The sequence below is a fragment of the Somniosus microcephalus genome, unplaced genomic scaffold, assembly GCF_052327205.1.
Source record: "Somniosus microcephalus isolate GS21.2 unplaced genomic scaffold, FLI_Smic_1.0 scaffold335, whole genome shotgun sequence".
NCBI classification, from domain to species: domain Eukaryota; kingdom Metazoa; phylum Chordata; class Chondrichthyes; order Squaliformes; family Somniosidae; genus Somniosus; species Somniosus microcephalus.
In genome coordinates this window covers 299,792-320,827 of record NW_028225522.1, presented here as the reverse complement: position 1 = coordinate 320,827, position 21,036 = coordinate 299,792, and the positions used below count along the sequence as shown (strand labels likewise).

At 47.0% G+C, this 21,036-nt stretch overlaps 1 protein-coding gene across 1 annotated transcript; it reads right to left on the bottom strand.

The window, feature by feature from the left end:
- Window positions 1-213: 213 nt before the first annotated feature.
- On the bottom strand, window positions 214-20,116 carry LOC147081828 (uncharacterized). Its single transcript, XM_085980650.1, is given in 6 exon segments — window positions 214-981; window positions 984-1,403; window positions 2,262-2,364; window positions 3,314-4,453; window positions 18,924-19,021; window positions 20,012-20,116. Coding segments are annotated over 4 exon segments (1,770 nt in total). The 5' UTR covers window positions 4,352-4,453; window positions 18,924-19,021; window positions 20,012-20,116; the 3' UTR covers window positions 214-772.
- Window positions 20,117-21,036: the final 920 nt, after the last annotated feature.

Below are 21,036 nucleotides of genomic sequence, written 5' to 3'. Positions count from 1 at the left end.
TGTACCTGCCCTGGGAGTGTTTGATGGGACAGTGTAGAGGGAGCTTTTCTCTGTATCTAACCCGTGCTGTACCTGCCCTGGGAGTGTTTGATGGGACAGTGCAGAGAGAGCTTTACTCTGTATCTAACCTATGCTGTACCTGCCATGGAAGAATCACGCAATACTCTAGAATTGTTTTGAATAATTTTTATTGACATTCAGACCTGACAGTTTTACCAGATAACAAAGTCATACAACCTTATTCTGGGGAGCACCACTCGGAGCTGAGGGTGATCAGGACCGTGTTCTGGGAGAGTTGAGGATGTTCTTGTCCTTCTTGCTTCATTGTGACTCGTGGTTCTCCTGACAGTTGCTGTAATTCTGGATGTTTTGTAGCCTTAGCTTCCTGAGTCTGTTGCTGCGCAGAATACATTATGTAGACTTGTTTTTCCAATAGTTCAACATCCGCCTTATCTCTTCCTTTGTTACGTCGCACACTTTCGTAACTGTCACCAGATTGGATAAGCTTTGACAATGAACAGTCGAGCAGGCCGCAGTCAGTCTGTAATACTGTTCCATTCTGGGCACCGCACCTCAGGAAGGATATATTGGCACAGATTCACCAGAATGATACCAGGGCTAAAGGGGTTAAATGATGAGGACAGGTTGCACAGACTAGGCTTGTGTTCCCCATGAACCATCAGCTCCAGAGGCTGAAAGATTAAACAGCAGTACAAAATTTATAAAACAGTTTCCATGTTCACATTGCCCCAGCTGCCGGCAGGGCCCTGCCCTACAGAGCAGGGTGAACTTGTTGGTGTGTCCGCAGGTGGGATGACTGAGTGAATCCCTTCCCACACACACAGCAGGTGAACGGTCTCTCCCCGGTGTGAACTCGCTGGTGTGTCACCAGGTGGGATGAATCAATGAATCCCTTCCCACACACGGAGCAGGTGAATGGTCTCTCCCCGGTGTGAACTCGCTGGTGTGTCACCAGATGGGATGATCAATGAATCTCTTCCCACACACGGAGCAGGTGAACGGTGTCTCTCCGGTGCAGACCCACTGGTGTGTCAGCAGGTGGGATGACTGAGTGAATCCCTTCCCACACACGGAGCAGGTGAATGGTCTCTCCCCGGTGTGAACTCGCTGGTGTATCAGCAGGTGGGATGACTGAGTGAATCCCTTCCCACACACGGAGCAGGTGAACTGTCTCTCCCTGGTGTGAACTCGCTGGTGTCTCAGTAGGTGGGATGACTGAGTGAATCCCTTCCCACACACAGAGCAGGTGAACACCCTCTCCCCAGTGTGAACTCGCTGGTGTGTCAGCAGGTGGGATGACTGAGTGACTCCCTTCCCATACACGGAGCAGGTTGTTGTGGAGTATTTTAAACCTACACTCGACACAAGGTTTTCAGATCGTTATTCAAATGGTCTTTAATACACCAGTAGGGAGACAATCTCTAACTGGCGCACCAGTAAGGACTTCTCCAAAATTATACAGTAAGCGTTACATATTTATACGTTCAAATGTCGTGTTAACCTCGTGCATATTCCATTACACTGTTTTAATTGGCTTAAGGCCCACGTGCACAGTTGCTGTTTGGCTAATTCCCTATCTCGCGTCACACAATCTTTCGCCTATATGTTATTGTCACATGATCTTTATGATCTCACCTGTTATTGTATTTTGTGACCGTTAGTAAAACCACATGTCTGCATTTCTGTCTTGCTGTGCCCCGTGTGGTTTCACTTCCATAGTTTGTGGTTGGTGTTTCTGAGCTAATTTCATCTAACGTTCAAAAGCATCGAAACTTTGTGGTCAACATGTCTGATCTCTGCCGGTCACTGTCTCAACCGTTTCTAGTGTGTAAGCTGCATTGTTAACCCCTTAATTCCTGAAGGGCGCCGATGCCCCACTTCAGACCCCCCTTTTGGTCCTTGGCTAACTTACCCAAGATGACCAATTACTACTACTACTGCCTTAGGCATCCCGCCCCGCTTGCAGTGGCCAGCTGCTAGGTTGGGGACACCTAGTGTGTTTTAGAGCTCAGTAATTCCTTCATCTTGCACATGTTTGAGCAGCTTACTCTGTTCCTTAACTATCGTCTTTGCCCTGGTTTTGTTTCTACGCTTCGAGCAAGCAGCACAAGTCATTGTAAGCCAACCTAATGCTAATATTAATTGTAGCGCTACCAGTACATGAGAGATGATGTGGATCCAAGGATGGATATCTACATTTAAGCCCCAGTTTCAGGCTGTTTCACATCACGGTATCTTACGGAGTTCGGTTTCGATCTCCTTGTCTAGTTCCTGTAACTCTTGTTTTAGGAGATGGTACCGTTTCATGTTGAAAGGGTTAAAAGGGAGAAAGGGGCTCATTAGCTAAAAATAAGAGAATTAAGGAACCGAGTATACATCCAACCATATAAAGAGTTGTTTTGTATATGTCCCAGAGGGAAGTATGGTGTAATGTGGTCAAATGGTCAAACTGTCAGTTACAAATTGAGTAAGGTACACAAACCGTTAGTTACTAATTAAGGAATGAGGTGAAGATAACGTATGGGGTCACAAGACTAATGTAAACGGTCAGAATGTACACACGGGTCACAAGAATTTGCATCCGAAGCCAATTGTCTGATGTAAGCCACAACTTAGAGCAAAAACTGTATAAAAGGCAATGGATTGTAACAATCAGGGAACATCTGTCCATGGATAGGTGTTCCCCTGTTAACGTGTAATAAAATTGTGTTGAAGGTACTTTCCAGACTCTGAGTGAATTTTATGTTGCATGACACACGGGCACCCACGGCTCCCCGTAACAACCTGTTGCAGAGGTGAGTAAAGGGGATTTAGTCCATCTGTGACCAGACCATAATCACAAGCCCGTCTGGGTATCACAGCTATGCGGTCCGTGAGGTTATTATTAGATTCACAGCCAGACGTTGTGCCTTCACTTGTCGACCTATTCTATGTGATAACATGAACAGTCCACCGGCATGCTTGAGGCCTTCCATGACCGGTGGGTACCGGAGGGACTGACGTGCATCATCACCCCCGAAAATAGAATTTTAATTTTAATTTAAGTTTCCTTTAAACTTTTTTTTGTTATGTTACATGTTTCATTGGTTGTGCCCCTTTAATAAGGGGGCACATGGTTGACTTTTAACAGGCAATTGCCTATGATAAGGGAAAAAAATAACATGAACAGTCAAATCAAGGGAATCATCAGCACAACAGATTGAAAGATTAAACAATAGTACAGGAATTTATAAAACATTCATCCATTCCATGTTCATGTCACCCCAGTTCTCTACAGGGCCCTGTGCTACAGAACAGTGTGAACAAGCTGGTGTCTCAGCAGGGCATTGGAGCTTTTAAAGTTCTTCCCACAGTCAGAACATGTAAACGGTCTCTCATCGGTGTGAACAAGCTGGTGTCTCAGCAGGCTGGAGGACAGCAAGAATCCCTTTCCACACACGGAGCAGGTGAATGGCCTCTCCCCGGTGTGAACTCGCTGGTGTGTAGTCAGAGCCCAGGATCTTTTAAAGCTCTTCCCACAGTCAGAACATTTAAAGGGTCTCTCATCAGTGTGAACAAGCTGGTGCATCAGCAAGGTAGATGAATCGGTGAATTGCTTCCCACACACAGAGCAGGGAAATGGCCTCTCCCCAGTGTGAACTCGCTGGTGTCTGATCAGAACCTCGGAGCCTTTAAAGCTCTTCCCACAGTCGGAACATTTAAATGGCCTCTCATCAGTGTGAACTTGGTGGTGTGCCTGCAGGTTGGATAACTGTGTGAATCGCTTCCCACACACGGAGCAGGTGAATGGCCTCTCCCCAGTGTGAATTCGCTGGTGTATCTGCAAGCTGGATGACCCAGTGAAATCCTTCCCACACACAGAGCAGGTGAACGGCCTCTCCCCAGTGTGAACTCGCTGGTGTATCTGCAAGTGGGATGGCTGAGTGAAACCCTTCCCACACACAGAGCAGGTGAACGGTCTCTCTCCAGTGTGAGACCGCTGGTGTGTCATCAGATTCGTGGAGCTTTTAAACTTCTTCCCACAGTCGGAACATTTAAACGGTTTCTCACCAGTGTGGACAAGCTGGTGTCTCAGCAGGTGGGATGTGCAAGTGAATCCTTTCCCACACACGGAGCAGGTGAACGGACTGTCCCCAGGGTGACTGTGCGGATTAAATTTCAACACAGACGGGGAACTGAATCCATTCCCACCATCCCCACCTTTACCCGGTCTCTCCCCGGTGTGACGGTGCATGTGTCTCGCCAAGGCAGGCAGTCGGCTGAAGGTGAGTCCACACATGGAGCACATGTGCAGTTTGTCCGTGCTGTGATCACTGCTCTCTCCTTCCATGTGCAAAGGCCAATGATATAAATCGAGTGACTCTGTCAGATCTTGATGTGATGTTGGTTTGAGCTTCCTCTCTGTAAATGCTCCGCTTCTAAAAAAAAAACCCTGCGAAAGGAGTGTAGAAAGCGGTAAGAGGGAGAATGTTGTCTCATGTTGCTCTTTCGCAGCCCAGGGGCAGTGAAGCTGATTTTCAGGCCCCAGCTGTTGCACAACTTGGTTGAAAGAATCAATAGTAATGGTGGCTGCAATTCCCACAAGCCCCCGCGCTCCAGAAAGCACTCCGGCCACTGCGCTGAGTTGTGGCTGACACCGCGCATGCGCCCCATGGCCCCGCCCTCTCCTGCTCCACAGGCGCCCAGCCCGCACCGCGCATGCTCAGCACACACCCTGCTCCCCTGTCAATCATCCTCCTGCGCGCTGGGCCCCTGAGCTCCAGGCTGCCGCGCGGGGCTTTCTTTGTAAAGTCGGTGTTGGTTATGAGCCACAATCAGTGAGGGAAAGTGAGTTTTCCCCCAGATCCAATTGAGATCAGCAGAGGGGAGAGAATAAAGGGGAATCCAAACCTGAGAGTCCGCGGACCCAGGCCCCGAGCGGAGCTTCTTCAGTTTGCCGGTGCGCGCTCCAGGGACACGTGACCCAGGCCTGATTGACGGGAGCTTCCGACCAATAGGGAGCGAGCGGGGCGGGGCTAGAGGAGCAAGCCGGCGGCGGGTCCTCCAACCAATCGGGGAGCCTGAGGGGCTGGACTTGCGCCGGCTGATTGTCTGATCCACAGGGCAGCGAGTTTCTCCAGTCCCTTGTTCAGGGCCTGGGGCCAGGGGACGCTGTGGGCCTTTATTCCCCTCACTGGACACAAGGCTCTTTGGCTCACAACCCACGGGCTCAGATTGTAATAGAGTCTTTTTAAATTCAGGAATCAAAGGGACAGGATCTCTAATTGTGTTTTGCGACAGTTCCTGGGACAGACTTAGATTTTCGGAAGGCATTTGACAAAGTACCACATAGAAGGCTGGTTAACAAAATTGAGGCTCATGGAATAGGTGGGTCAGTGGCAGCTTGGATAAGGAATTGGCTTAAGGACAGAAAACAGCGAGTTGTGGTAAATGGGTGTTTTTCAGACTGGAGGATGGTAGCGGTGTTCCCCCAGGGTCAGTGCTGGGTCCACTGCTTTTTTTGGATAGAGACACACAGAACAGAAAGAGGCCCTTCGGCCCATCGTGTCTGCGCCAGCCATCAAGCCCTGTCTATGCTAATCCCATTTTCCAGCACTTGGTCCGTAGCCTTGTATGCTATGGCGTTTCAAGTGCTCGTCTAAATGCTTCTTGAATGTTGTGAGGGTTCCTGCCTCTACCACCCTTTCAGGTAGTGAGTTCCAGATTCCAACCACCCTCTGGGTGAAAAAGTTTTTCCTCAAATCCCCTCTAAACCTCCTGCCCCTTACCTTGAAACTATGCCCCCTGGTTATTGACCCCTTTACTAAGGGGAAAAGTTCCTTTCTATCTACCCTATTTATGCCCCTCATAATTTTGTACACCTCAATCAGGTCCCCCCTCAGCCTTCTCTGCTCCAAGGAAAACAACCCCAGCCTGTCCAGTCTCTCCTCATAGCTGAAGCGCTCCAGCCCAGGTAACATCCTGGTGAATCTCCTCTGCACCCTCTCCAATGCAATCAAATCCATCCTATAGTGTGGCGACCAGAACTGCACACAGTATTCCAGCTGTGGCCTAACTAGCGTTTTGTACAGCTCCATCATAACATCCCTGCTCTTATATTCTATGCCTCAGCTAATGAAGGCAAGTATCCCATATGCCTTTTTAACCACCTTCTCTACCTGTCCTGCTGCCTTCAGGGATCTATGTACATGCACACCAAGGTCCCTCTGATCCTCTGTCCTTCCTAGGGTCCTACCATTCATTGTGTATTCCCTTGCCTTGGTAGTCCTCCCAAAATGCATCACCTCACACTTTTCAGGGTTAAATTCCATTTGCCACTGTTCTGCCCATCTAACTAACCCATCTATATCGTCCTGTAGCTTGAGGCTTCCCTCCTCGCTATTTACCACTCCACCAATTTTTGTGTCATCTGCGAACTTACTGATCATACCTCCTACATTCATATCTAAATCATGAATGTACACTACAAACAGCAAGGGGACCAGCACCGATCCCTGCGGTACACCACTGGACACAGGCTTCCAGTCACAAAAACAACCTTCGACCATCACCCTCTGCCTCCTGCCACTAAGCCAATTTTGGATCCAATGTGCCAATTTGCCCTGGATCCCATGGGTTCTTACCTTCTTGACCAGTCTCCCATGTGGGACTTTGTCAAAAGCCTTACTGAAGTCCATGTAGACTACATCAACTGCACTACCCTGATCCACACACCTAATCACCCCCTCGAAAAATTCAATAAAATTGGTTAGACTTGATCTCCCCTTGACAAAGCCATGCTGACTATCCTTGATTAATCCTTGCCTCTCCAAGTGGAGACTAATTCTGTCCCTCAGAAGTTTTTCCAATAATTTCCCTGCCACTGATGTTAGGCTCACTGGCCTGTAATTCCCTGGTTTATCTCTGCTACCCTTCTTGAATAATGGTACTACGTTAGCTGTTCTCCAGTCCTCTCACCAGAGGTTCTGAAAATTTGTGTCAGAGCCCCTGCAATCTCCTCCCTTGCCTCACAAAGCAGCCTGGGATACATCTCGTCTGGGCCTGGGGATTTATCCACTTTTAGAGAGTCATAGAGTAATACAGCACGGATAGAGGCCCTTCGGCCCATCGTGTCTGCGCCGGCCATCAAGCCCTGTCTAATCTAATCCCATATTCCAGCATTTGGCCCGTAGCCTTGTATGCTATGGCATTTCAAGTGCACATCCAAATGCTTCTTAAATGTTGTGAGGGTTTCTGCCTCCACAACCCTTTCAGGCAGTGAGTTCCAGACTCCAACCACCCTCTGGGTGAAAAAGTTCTTTCTCAAATCCCCTCTAAACCTCCCGCCCTTTACCTTGAATCTATGCCCCCTAGTTATTGACCCCTCTACTAAGGGAAAAAGCTCCTCAGCATCCATCCTATCTATGCCCCTCATAATTTTGTACACCTCAATCATGTCCCCCCTCAGCCTCCTCTGCTCCAAGGAAAACAAACCCAATCTGCCCAGTCTCTCTTCATAGCTGAAGCGCTCCAGCCCTGGTAACATCCTGGTGAACCTCCTCTGCACCCTCTCTAACGCGATCACATCCTTCCTGTAGTGTGGCGACCAGAACTGCACACAGTATTCCAGCTGTGGCCTAACCAGTGTTTTATACAGCTCCATCATAACCTCCTTGCTCTTATATTCAATGCCTCGGCTAATGAAGGCAAGTATCCCATATGCCTTTTTTACCACCTTATCCACCTGTTCCGCCGCCTTCAGGGATCTGTGTACTTGCACACCCAGATCCCTCTGACCCTCCGTCTTGCCTAGGGTCTTTCCATTCATTGTGTATTCCTTTGCCTTGTTAGTCCCCCCCAAAGTGCATCACCTCGCACTTTTCCGGGTTAAATTCCATTTGCCACTGTTCCGCCCATCTGACCAACCCATCTATATCGTCCTGCAGACTGAGGCTACCCTCCTCGCTATTTACCACCCTACCAATTTTTGTATCACCCGCGAACTTACTGATCATACCTTTTACATTCATATCCAAGTCATTAATGTAGACCACAAACAGCAAGGGACCCAGCACCGATCCCTGTGGTACCCCACTGGCCACAGGCTTCCAGTCACAAAAACAACCTTCGACCATCACCCTCTGCCTTCTGCCACTAAGCCAGTTTTGTATCCAATATGCCAAGGCACCCTGGATTCCATGGGCTCTTACCTTCTTGACCAGTCTCCTGTGCGGGACTTTATCGAAGGCCTTACTGAAATCCATGTATACCACATCCACTGCGTTACCCTCATCCACACACCTAGTCACCCCCTCAAAAAATTCAATCAAATTAGTCAGACATGATCTTCCCTTGACAAAGCCATGTTGACTATCCCTGATTAATCCTTGCCTCTCCAAGTGGAGACAAATTTTTTCCCTCAGGATTTTTTCCAATAATTTTCCTACCACTGATGTTAGGCTCACTGGCCTGTAGTTCCCCGGTTTTTCCCTACTACCCTTCTTGAATAATGGTACTACATTAGCGGTTCTCCAGTCCTCTAGCACATTCCCTGTGGCCAGAGAGGTCCTGAATATATGTGTTAGAGCCCCCGCAATCTCCTCCTTTGCCTCACACAGCAGCCTGGGATACATTTCATCCGGGCCTGGGGATTTATCCATTTTTAGGCCAGCTAAAACTGCCAATACCTCCTCCCTCTCGATGTTAATATGTTCGAGCATATCACAGTCCCCCCACCCTATTTCTATGTCTACATCGTCCTTCTCCATAGTGAAAACAGATGCAAAAAATTCATTTAGAACCCCTCCTACATCTTCCGGCTCCACACACAGATTGCCACTTTTGTCCCTAATGGGCCCTATTTTTTCCCTAGTTATCCTCTTACCCTTAATATACTTATAAAACATCTTCGGATTTTCCTTTATTTTGCTCGCCAGTGTTATTTCATGGCCTCTCCTTGATCTCCTAATTTCTTTTTTAAGTATCCCCCTGCACTTTTTGTACTCCTCTAGGGCTTCCTCCGTCTTTAGCCTTTTGTATCTACCAAAAGCCCTCCTTTTTTTCCTAATCCATTCTCGTATATCCCCTGACATCCACGGTTCCCTGTGGTTTTTGGAACCACTCTTGACCTTTACGGGAACATGTTGCCATTGTATGATCTCAATCTCCCTTCTGAAAGCCTCCCATTGCTCCGATGCGGATTTTCCTACAAGTAGCTGATCCCAGTCCATTTTGGCCAGATCCTGCCTTATCCTATTAAAATCGGCCTTCCCCCAATTTAGAACCTTTATTTCCGGCCCATCCCTGTCCTTTTCCATGACCACCTTAAATCTCACCATATTATGGTCACTGTCACCAAAGTGCTCACCTACTAGCACTTTTTCCACTTGGCCGGCCACATTCCCTAGAATTAGGTCCAGTACCGCCCCCTCTCTTGTAGGACTTTCTACATGCTGGCTCAAAAAGCTCTCCTGGATGCACTTTAAGAATTCTACACCCTCTGAGCCTTTCACACTCTGACTATCCCAGTTAATATTGGGGAAGTTGAAATCCCCCATTATTATTACCCTATTATTTGCACATTTCTCTGAGATTTGCCTACATATCTGTTCCTCTATCTCCCCCTGACTGTTTGGAGGCCTATAGTACACTCCCAGCAAAGTGCTTGCCCCCTTTTTGTTTTTAAGCTCCACCCATATGGCCTCATTAGAGGACCCTGCTAATATATCATCCCTCCTTACTGCAGTAATTGACTCCTTAATTAATATTGCGACACCCCCTCCTCTTATACCTCCCCCTCTGTCTCGCCTGAAGATTCTGTACCCCGGAATATTGAGCTGCCAGTCTTGCCCCTCCCTCAACCATGTCTCCGTGATAGCAACAATATCATACTCCCATGTGTTTATCAACACCTTCAGTTCATCCACCTTATTTGCAAGACTCCTTGCATTAAAATAGATGCCATCCAGCCTTGCCCTTATATATTTGCCCTGTCTACCAAGCTGACTTGTTTTTTTCTCTATAATTGGCAGCACATCCCCCCCTATTTCAGCTCCCCTCTGTATCCCATCCCCCTGCCAAGTTAGTTTAAACCCCCCCCAACAGTGCTAGCAAACCTCCCCGCAAGGATATTTGTCCCGCTCTGGTTCAGGTGCAACCCGTCCGACTTGTACAAGTCCCACCTTTCCCAGAAGCAGGCCCAGTGATCCAGGAAAGTAAAACCCTCCCCCCTACACCAACTCTTTAGCCACGCTAAAACCGCTAGTACCTCCTCCCTCTCAATACTAATATGTTCAAGTATGTCACAGTCCCCCTGCCTGATTTCTATGTCTACATCGTCCTTCTCCATAGTGAACACAGATGCAAAATATTCATTTAAAACCTCACCTACATCTTCCGGCTCTATGCACAGATTGCCACTTTGGTCCCTAATGGGCCTTACTCTTTCCCTGGTTATCCTCTTGCCCTTAATATACTTATAAAACACCTTGGGATTTTCCTTTATTTTGCCTGCCAGTGTTTTTTCATGCCCCCTCTTCGCTCTCCTAATTTATTTTTTTAAGTACCCCCCTGCACTTTCTATACTCCTCTAGGGTTTCCACTGTTTTTAGTCCTTCGTATCTTCCTTAAAGCCTCCCTTTTTTTCCTAATCCATTCTTGTATATCCCTTGACATCCAAGGTTCCCTGGGCTTGTTGGTCCCACCCTTGACTTCTATGGGAACATGATGGCGTTGTACTCTCTCTATTTCCTTTCTGAAAGACTCCCACTGCTCTGATGTGGATTTTCCTACAAGTAGCTGATCCCAGTCCACTTTGGCCAGATCCTGCCTTATCATATTAAAATCAGCCTTCCCCCAATTTAGAACCTTTATTTCCGGTCCAACTTTGTCCTTTTCCATGACTACCTTAAATCTCAGTGAATTATGGTCACTGTCACCAAAATGCTCTCCTACTGACACTTCTACCACTTGCCCGGCTACATTCCCTAGAATTAGGTCCAGTACCGCCCCCTCTCTTGTAGGACTTTCTACATGCTGGCTCAAAAAGCTCTCCTGGATGCACTTTAAGAATTCCGCACCCTCTAAGCCTTTCACACTCTGGCTAGCCCAGTTAATATTGGGGAAGTTGAAATCCCCTACTTTTATTACCCTATTATTTCTACACTTCTCTGAGATTTGCCGACATATCTGTTCCTCTATCTCCCCATGACTGTTTGGAGGCCTATAGTACACACCCAGCAAAGTGCATGCCCCCTTTTTGTTTTTAAGTTCTACCCATATGGACTCATTAGAGGAACCTACTAAGATATCATCCCTCCTTACTGCAGTAATTGACTCCTTGATTAATATTGCAACACCCCCTCCTCTTTTACACCCCCCTGTCTCGCCCAGAATATTGAGCTGCCAGTCCTGCCCCTCCCTCAACCATGTCTCTGTGATAGCAACAATATCATACTCCCATGTGTTCATCAACACCTTCAATTCATCTGCCTTACTCGCAAGACTCCTTGCATTAAAATAAATGCCATCCAGCCTTGCCATACTCCCTTGTGCCATTACATATTTATTCTGCCTTCCAGACTGACTTGTTTTTTCCTCTATATTTAGCGGTGCATCACCCTCTACTATAGCTCCACTCCGCATCCCATCTCACTACCAAGTTAGTTTAAACCCCCCCCAACAATACTAGCAAGAGCGGCAGACCTGCGGGAGACTCGGCGGTGATATAAAGTAGCGACGAGGACCAGGTAGGCTTACCAATCTCCAAGCTCAGAGGGAGGGAGAGAAGTAAAAAGTAATCAAAGTGTGACATCACCAGAAAGCAGGTAAGTGATTGGTTGGTGAGTATTTCTCACTTTTTAAACTTTAACTCTGTGGTTTATAGTATCTAAGCTCTCTGTGGTGTAGCGGGGACTGTTGGTAAACCAGGGCCCTTAAATATATCATTTAACTGTAGTGTAATTGGTGGGATTGATTTGATTTAATTTAATTTCAATTAATTAAAGGGTAAGTCATGGCAGGACAGCCCGGTCACGTGGTATGCTCCTCCTGCGCTATGTGGGAACTCAGGGACACTTCCTCCAAACAGTAATGCGGAGGTTGGGGATGGCATTAAAAAGGAAATTAGAGAAGCATGCAATAAGGGCACAGCAGCCATCATGTGTGACTTTAATCTACATATAGATTGGACTAACCAAATTAGTAACAATACTGTGGAGGAGGAATTCCTGGAGTGTTTACGGGATGGTTTCCTGGACCAATATGTCGAGGAACCAACCAGAGATCAGGCCATCTTAGACTGGGTATTATGTAATGAGAAAGGATTAATTAGCAATCTTGTTGTACGAGGCCCCTTGGGTCGGAGCGATCATAATATGATCGAATTCTTCATTAAGATGGAGAATGAAGTAGTTGACTCAGAGACTAGGGTCCTGAATTTAAATAAAGGAAACTACGATGGTCTGAAGTGCGAGTTGGGTAGGATTGATTGGGGAATGTCACTCAAAGGGTTGATGGTGGATAGGCAATGGCAAACATTCAAAGACCATATGGATGAACTACAGAATTTGTTCATCCCAGTTTAGCATAAAAATAAAACAAAAAAGTTGACTCAACCATGACTAACAAGGGAAATTAGGGATAGCATAAGATCCAAGGAGAGGACATATAAATTGGCCAGAAAAAGCAGTAAACCTGAGGATTGGGAGCAGTTTAGGATTCAACAAAAGAGGACAAAGGGATTAATTAAGAAGGGGAAAATAGAATATAAGAGTAAGCTTGCAGGGAACATAAAAACTGACTGTAAAAGCTTTTATAGATATGTGAAGAGAAAAAGGTTGGTGAAGTCAAGTGTAGGTCCATTGCAGTCAGAATTAGGGGAATTTATAATGGGGAACAAAGAAATGACAGACCAATTAAATACATATTTTGGTTCTGTCTTCACAAAGGAGGACACAAATAACCTCCCAGAGATGTCAGGGAACATAGGGTCTGATATAAGGGAGGAACTGAAAGAAATCAGTAATTGTAGGGAAATGGTGTTAGGGAAATTGATGGGATTGAAGGCCGATAAATCCCCAGGGCCTGATAATCTACATCCTAGGGTACTTAAGGAAGTGGCCCGAGAAATAGTAGATGCATCGCTGATCATCCTCCAACATTCGATGGAATCTGGAACAGTACCCATGGATTGGAGGGTAGCTAATGTTACCCCACTATTCAAAAAAGGCGGTAGAGAGAAAACGGGGAATTACAGACCGGTAAGCCTGACATCGGTAGTGGGGAAAATGCTAGAGTCCATTATAAAAGATGTAACAGCAGAGCACTTGGAAAACAGTGACAGGATCGGACAAAGTCAACATGGATTTATAAAAGGTAAATCGTGCTTGACTAATCTACTGGAATTTTTTGAGGATGTAACTGGTAAAATAGATAAGGGAGAACCAGTGGATGTGGTGTATTTGGACTTTCAGATGGCTTTCAATAAGGTCCCGCATAAGAGATTAGCGCATAAAGTTAAGGCACATGGGATTAGAAACATAGAAGATAGGAGCAGGAGTAGGCCATTCGGCCCCTCGAGCCTGTTCCACCATTTAATGAGATCATGGCTGATCATCCAAACTCAGTACCCTGTCCCTGCCTTCTCCCCATATCCCTTGATACTTTTAGCTCTAAGAAATATATCTAACTCCTTCTTGAATATATTTAAAGACTTGGCCTCAACCGCCTTCTGTGGTAGAGAATTCCACAGGTTCACCACTCTCTGGGTGAAGAAATTCTTCCTCATCTCTGTCCTAAATGGCTTACCCCTTATCCTTAGACTGTGACCCCTGGTTCTGGACTCTCCGACCATCGGGAACATTCTACCTGCATCTAGTTTGTCCAGACCTGTCAGAATTTTATAGGTTTCGATGAGATCCCCTCTCATTCTTCTAAACTCCAGCGAGTATAAGGCCAATCGACCCAATCTCTCCTCATACATCATTCCTGCCATCCCAGGCATCAGCCTGGTGAATCTTCGCTGCACTCCTTCCATGGCAAGAACATCCTTCCTCAGATAAGGCGACCAAAACTGCACACAATACTCAAGGTGTGGTCTCACCAAGGCCCTGTACAACTGCAGCAAGACATCCTTGCTCCTGTACTCAACCCTTTTGCTATGAAGGCCAACATACCATTTGCCTTCTTCACTGCCGGCTGCACCTGCATGCTTACCTTCAGCGACTGGTGCACAAGGACACCCAAGTCTCGTTGCACTTCCCCTTCTCCCAATTTATTGCCATTCAGATAATAGTCTGCCTTTCTGTTTTTGACACCAAAGTGGATAACCTTGAATTTATCCACGTTATATTGCATCTGCCACGCTTCTGCCCTATCACCCAACCTGTCCAAATCATCCTGGAGTTTCTCGGTATCCTCCTCGCAGCACACACGCCCACCCAGCTTTGTGTCGTCTGCAAACTTGGAGATATTACATCTAGTTCCCTTATCTAGATCATTAATGTATATTGTGAATAGCTGGGGTCCAAGGACCGATCCCTGCAGTACCCCACTAGTCACTGCCTGCCACTCGGAAAAAGACCCGTTAATTCCTACTCTCTGCTTTCTGTCCGCCAACCAGTTCTTTATCCAAGTCAATACCTTGCCCCCAATCCCATGTGCCTTAACTTTACACGCCAATCTCTTATGCGGGACCTTATCGAAAGCCTTTTGAAAGTCCAAATACACATCTACTGGATCTCCCTTATCTATTTTCCCAGTTACATCCTCAAAAAATTCCAGTAGATTAGTCAAGCATGATTTACCTTTTGTAAATCCATGTTGACTTTGTCTGATCCTGTCACTGTTTTCCAAGTGCTCAGCAATTACATCCTTTATAATGGACTTGAGCATTTTCCCCACTACCGATGTCAGGCTTACCGGTCTGTAATTCCCCGCTTTCTCTCTACCACCCTTTTTGAATAGTGGGGTAAAATTAGCTACCCTCCAATCCATGGGTACAGTTCCAGATTCCAGCGTATTTTGGAAGATGATCAGCAATGCATCTACTATTTCTAGGGCCACCTCCTTAAGTACCCTAGGATGTAGGTTATCAGGCCCTGGGGATATATCGGCCTTCAATGCCGTCAATTTCCCAAACACCATTTCCCTACAAGGTATTGACTTGGATAGAGAACTGGTTGGCTGACAGAAAGCAGAGAGTTGGAATAAACGGGTCTTTTTCCGAGTGGCAGGCAGTGACTAGTGGGGTACCGCAAGGATCGGTCCTTGGACCCCAGCTATTCACATAGAAACATAGAAGATAGGAGAAGTAGGTTATTCGGCCCTTCGAGCCTGCTCCGCCATTCAATGAGATCATGTCTGATCATCGAAATTCAGTACCCTGTCCCTGCCTTCTCCCCATATCCTTTGATCCCTTTAGCCTTAAGAAATATATCCAACTCTTTCTTGAATATATTTAATGAACTGGCCTCCACCGCCCTCTGTGGCAGAGAATTCCACAGGTTCACCACTCTCTGGGTGAAGAAATTCCTCCTCATTTCAGTCATAAATGGCTTACCCCTTATCCTTAGACTATGACCCCTGGTTCTGGACTCCCCGGCCATCAGAAACATCCTTCCTGCATCTAATCTGTCCAGGCCTGACAGAATTTTATAGGTTTCGATGAGGTTCCATCTCAATCTTCTAAACTCCAGTGAGTATAAGCCCAATCGACACAATCTCTCCTCATAAGTCATTCCTGCCATCCCAGGTATCAGCCTGGTGAATCTTCGCTACACTCCTTCCATGGCAAGAACGTCCTTCCTCAGGTAAGGCGACCAAAACTGCACACAATACTCAAGATGTGGTCTCACCAAGGCCCTGTACAACTGTAGCAAGACATCCTTGTTCCTGTACTCAAACCCTCTCGCTACGAAGGTCAACATACCATTTGCCTTCTTAACCGCCTGCTGCACCTGCATGCTTACCTTCAGCGACTGGTGCACAAGGACACCCAGGTCTCGTTGCACTTCCCCTTCTCCCAATCTATTGCCATTCAGATAATAATCTGCCTTCCTGTTTTTGACACCAAAGTGGATAACCCTGCATTTATCCACGTTATATTGCATCTGCCATGCTTCTGCCCAATCACCCAACCTGTCCAAATCATACTGGAGTTTCTCGGCATCCTCCTCACAGCACACATGCCCACCTAGCTTTGTGTCGTCTACAATCTTGGAGATATTACATCTAGTTCCCTCGTCCAGATCATTAATATACATTGTGAATAGCTGGGGTCCAAGGACTGATCCCTGCGGTAACCCACTAGTCCCTGCCTGCCACTCGGAAAAAGACCCGTTTATTCCAACTCTTTGCTTTCTGTCTGCCAACCAGTTCTCTATCCAAGTCAATACCTTGCCCCCAATCCCATGTGCCTTAACTTTACACGCTAATCTCTTATGCGGGACCTTATCGAAAGCCTTTTGAAAGTCCAAATACACCACATCCACTGGTTCTCCCTTATCTATTTTACCAGTTACATCTGCCGGCTCAGATGGGATTCCAGCAGAAATCCTTAAAAAAGGTGGCCCTGAGCTCCTGACACAAATACATGCCTTCCTCCTAAAAATATGGCAGCAGGAAGAAATTCCACAAGAGCTCAGAGACGCTTTGATTGTTACTATCTTTAAAAAGGGGGAAAAGTCGGTGTGTGGTAACTACCGAGGTATCTCCCTTCTTTCTTCCACAGGAAAAGTGCTTGCCCGTGTCCTTGCTAACAGACTTTTGCCGTTATCTGAGGAGGTGCTTCCGGAGTCGCAGTGTGGTTTCTGACCATCCAGAGGAACAGCTGATATGATCTTCACAGCACGTCAATTACAGGAGAAATGCCGTGAACAAAAGCAACCACTGTTCATAGCTTTCATAGACTTAACTAAAGCTTTTGACACCGTCCACCGCCAGACTTTATGGCATATCTTGGCTAAGCTTGGTTGCCCCGACAAATTCATCTTAGTCCTGAGGCTGCTACATGACAACATGTCCGCAGCAGTTCTCAGCAGCAGCGGTTCTATTTCAGAGCCCTTTACAGTTGACACTGGAGTAAAACAGGGCTGCATCATTGCTCCAACGCTTTTTGCAGTGTTAATCTCAGTTATCCTCCATCTCATCGGCAATGATCTGCCCACCGGAATTCAAATCCTTTACTGTACTGATGGCCGAATTTTCAATCTCAACAGGCTTAAGGCCAAGAGCAAAGTCTCCATCACTACCATTATGGAGTTACAGTATGCAGATGATAACACCATCGCAGCTCTTTCTGAGCATGATCTACAAAACACCTTGAATGCTTTTTCCAGAGCCTACAAACTTCTGGGCCTCACCAGGAACATAAAGAAAACCCAGGTGCTCCACCAGCCATCACCTAATCAGCCTGCAACTCCTCCCTCTATAAAGATTGATAATAACACCCTTGAAAATGTCAACACCTTTCCATATCTTGGTAGCCATTTATCCTCCAAAGCTGACATTGATTCTGAAATCCATCACCGCCTGAGTTGTGCAAGTGCAGCCTTTTCTAAACTGAGGAGAGTCTTTGAAAATCATGACCTCAAGTCCAAACTAAAATTCTTGTATACAAAGCCATCATCCTTCCCACCCTTTTATATGGAGCTGAAACCTGGACGATGTACAGTAGACATCTCAAAGCCTTAGAGCAATACCACCAACACTCTCTACGCAAAATCTTGAGGGTCAGCTGGGAAGGACAAGCGTACCAACTGGAGTATACTTGAAGAGGCCAATATCTACAGCATCACTACGCTCATCATGCAGCAGCAACTCCGTTGGATTGGACATGTCATTCGCATGTCAGACTCACGTCTCCCAGTTGAAGGAAGGGCAGAGGTCTCCTGGTGGTCAAAAGAAGCGTTACAAAGATAACATCAAAGTAATCCTTAAAAAGTTTCATATCGATATTAATAACTGGGAGGAAATCGCACTGGATAGAGACAATTGGAGAAAATGCATCCACAACGGTGCCGCACTACATGAAAAGAATCTCCAGCGTGCCGCTGAGGATAAACGCCAGCGCCGTAAGGAGAGACAACAACTTAAGAAGACCCATACTCCAGTCACTACCAATAGTCTTACATGCCCACACTGTAGTAGTCTGTGGATCTCGGATTGGCCTCCACAGCCACCTGAAGACCCACAAGTAGATGACTGATGAAGGACATACCATACTCGAATTCGAGTGGTCGCCGATGATGATGATGATTTTACCAGTTACATCCTCAAAAAATTCCAGTAGATTAGTCAAGCACGATTTACCTTTTGTAAATCCATGTTGACTTTTTCCGATCCTGGTCACTGTTTTCCAAGTGCTCTGCTATTACATCTTTTATAATGGACTCTAGCATTTTCCCCACTACCGATGTCTGTAATTCCCCGTTTTCTCTCTACCACCTTTTTTGAACAGTGGGGTAACATTAGCTACCCACCAATCCATGGGTTCTGTTCCAGAGTCTATCGAATTTTGGAAGATGACCAAAATGCATCTACTATTTCTAGGGCCACTTCCTTAAGTACCCTAGGATGTAGATTATCTTCTATGTTTCTATGTATTCAATCTTTCCTTGTAGCTGAAATTCTCTAGTCCTGGCAACATCCTCGTAAATCTCCTGTGTCGAGCAGTCACATCTTTCCTGGAATGGGGCGACCAGAACTGCACGCAGCACTCTAGCCGGTGGCTTAACTGGTGTTCTGTACAGTTCAAGCAGAACCTCCCTGCTCTTACAGGATACAGAGAGAGGCAATGCCCCTTTAAATACCTGGGGGGGCACCCATTCCCCTTTAAATGGCCATGCAATTTTTTTTTTGTTGAAAAGGGGCCGCAGTCTCCTTTGACTCACCCCCCAACCCTCTCACCCACCACAAATACTCACAACAGAGAGAGAGAGTGTGAGTGGAGGAAGAATGCTGGTCTTTGTCCCTTTAAAAGTGGCTGCCCACCAAAATGTTCACAGCACCAGGGCTCTTTGTTCTGGATAAAAGTCAAAAAGAGAAAAGGTTCACTTATTTTTAAATGAATGCAGTTGATGAATAGCCTTGCAATAAAGGTAATGCAAAGGAATAAACACTCACAAGCTGGGTTTTTTCCACCCCCTCCTCCCCTTCCCTTTAACAGCTCCTGCAGACAATGAAAGCAGGAAAGCGGCCTGCAGCCCACCGAGGTCCCGCCCCCGCCGCCATTGGTTGGAGGACCGTCAGCCCGTCCGGTCCGCCCAGCGTTTTCCGCGCTCCTGATTGACGCGAGGCGCCCACCAATCAACACCCCCTCCGCTTACGCGCTGACGCCAGCAGGCAACGCCCAGTGGTCGCCACCGCAAGGTTAAAAAAAAGACACCCTACACAAATGAGGAAAAACAAAAATAATCGCACTTCAGAGGGGAGCTTGTATTGTGAAGCTTGTGCCCCTTTGCCAGGCCCGCTGCCTGCGGCCCCTCTCCCAGATTCCAGCCCCAGCTCTGTGCTGACTGAGCTGCTCTCACCTGGGGACAGCGCGTCACAATCAGCCCCAACGCACCTGAGCTGGAGGAGGCCCCGCCCCTTTGCCGCGCCGCCATTGGTTGGCGGGCCCGGCCCGCCCTCGTCCTATTGGTTAGAGATCCCGTCAGTCACAGGCCAGGCTGGCCTCCATCCCTCAATGGCCTCTTCCTGTGATGACGTCACAAACGGGCACCAGCCTCAGAGCCGGGAGGAAGGTCCCGCCCCCTAGCCGCGCCGCCATTGGTTGGAGGACCAGGCCGCCCAGTTCAGTCCTCCGAGCTCAGCCCTCTTCCTATTGGTCAGCGCTCCCGTCAGTCAGAATGACATTGCTCCAGCTCACTCCGCCACCCCGCGCGGGTCAACCGCTCCGTTCGGTGTCCGCGGAGATCGATCCCGCCCGAATCTCAGGTTTGGTTTTTCTCGTATTTTACTTTATAATCTCGCTCTCTCCCCCTCGATTTAAATCGCTTCCCAAACACTTTACTTTGCCCCGGCCGCTGATTACGCCTCTTCCCCGGGCCTGGCCTTCCGCCTTCTTCCCGGAAGTCCCGCGCAGGCGCACTGGCAGCCTCGTTTTGTGGTGAGCGGGCCGAATGAGCATGCGCGGCCCCACCTCTCCACATTTAAAATGACACCCACCACCTCCACATTTAAAGGGCCAGACACCCCTCCACATTTAAAGGGACACCCACACCCTCCACATTTAAAGGGATACCCACCCGCTCCACATTTAAAAGGACACCCACCACCTCCACATTTAATGGGACATCCACCCCCTCCACATTTAAAGGGACTCACTCCCCCCCTCTCATGTCCTCTACTGTGGAGGAGGAATTCCTGGAGTGTTTACGGGATGGTTTCCTGGACCAATATGTCGAGGAACCAACCAGAGATCAGGCCATCTTAGACTGGGTATTATGTAACGAGAAAGGATTAATTAACAATCTTGTTGTACGAGGCCCCTTGGGTCAGTGATAATAATATGATCGAATTCTTCATTAAGATGGAGAATGAAGTTGTTGACTCAGAGACTAGGGTCCTAAATTTAATTAAAGGAAACTACGATGGTCTGAGGAGCGAGTTGGGTAGGATTGATTGAGGAATGTCACTCAAAGGGTTGATGGTGGATAGGCAATGGCAAACATTCAAAGACCGCATGGATGAACTACAGAATTTGTTCATCCCAGTTTGGCATAAAAATAAAACAAAAAGGTGACTCAACCGTGGCTAACAAGGGAAATTAGGGATAGCATAAGATCCAAGGAGAGGACATATAAATTGGCCAGAAAAAGCAGTAAAACTGAGGATTGGGAGCAATTTAGGATTCAACAAAGGAGGACAAAGGGATTAATTAAGAAGGGGAAAATAGAATATGAGAGTAAGTTTTCGGGGAACATAAAAACTGACTGTAAAAGCTTTTATAGATATGTGAAGAGAAAAAGGTTGGTGAAGTCAAGTGTAGGTCCATTGCAGTCAGAATTAGGGGAATTTATAATGAGAATAAGAACA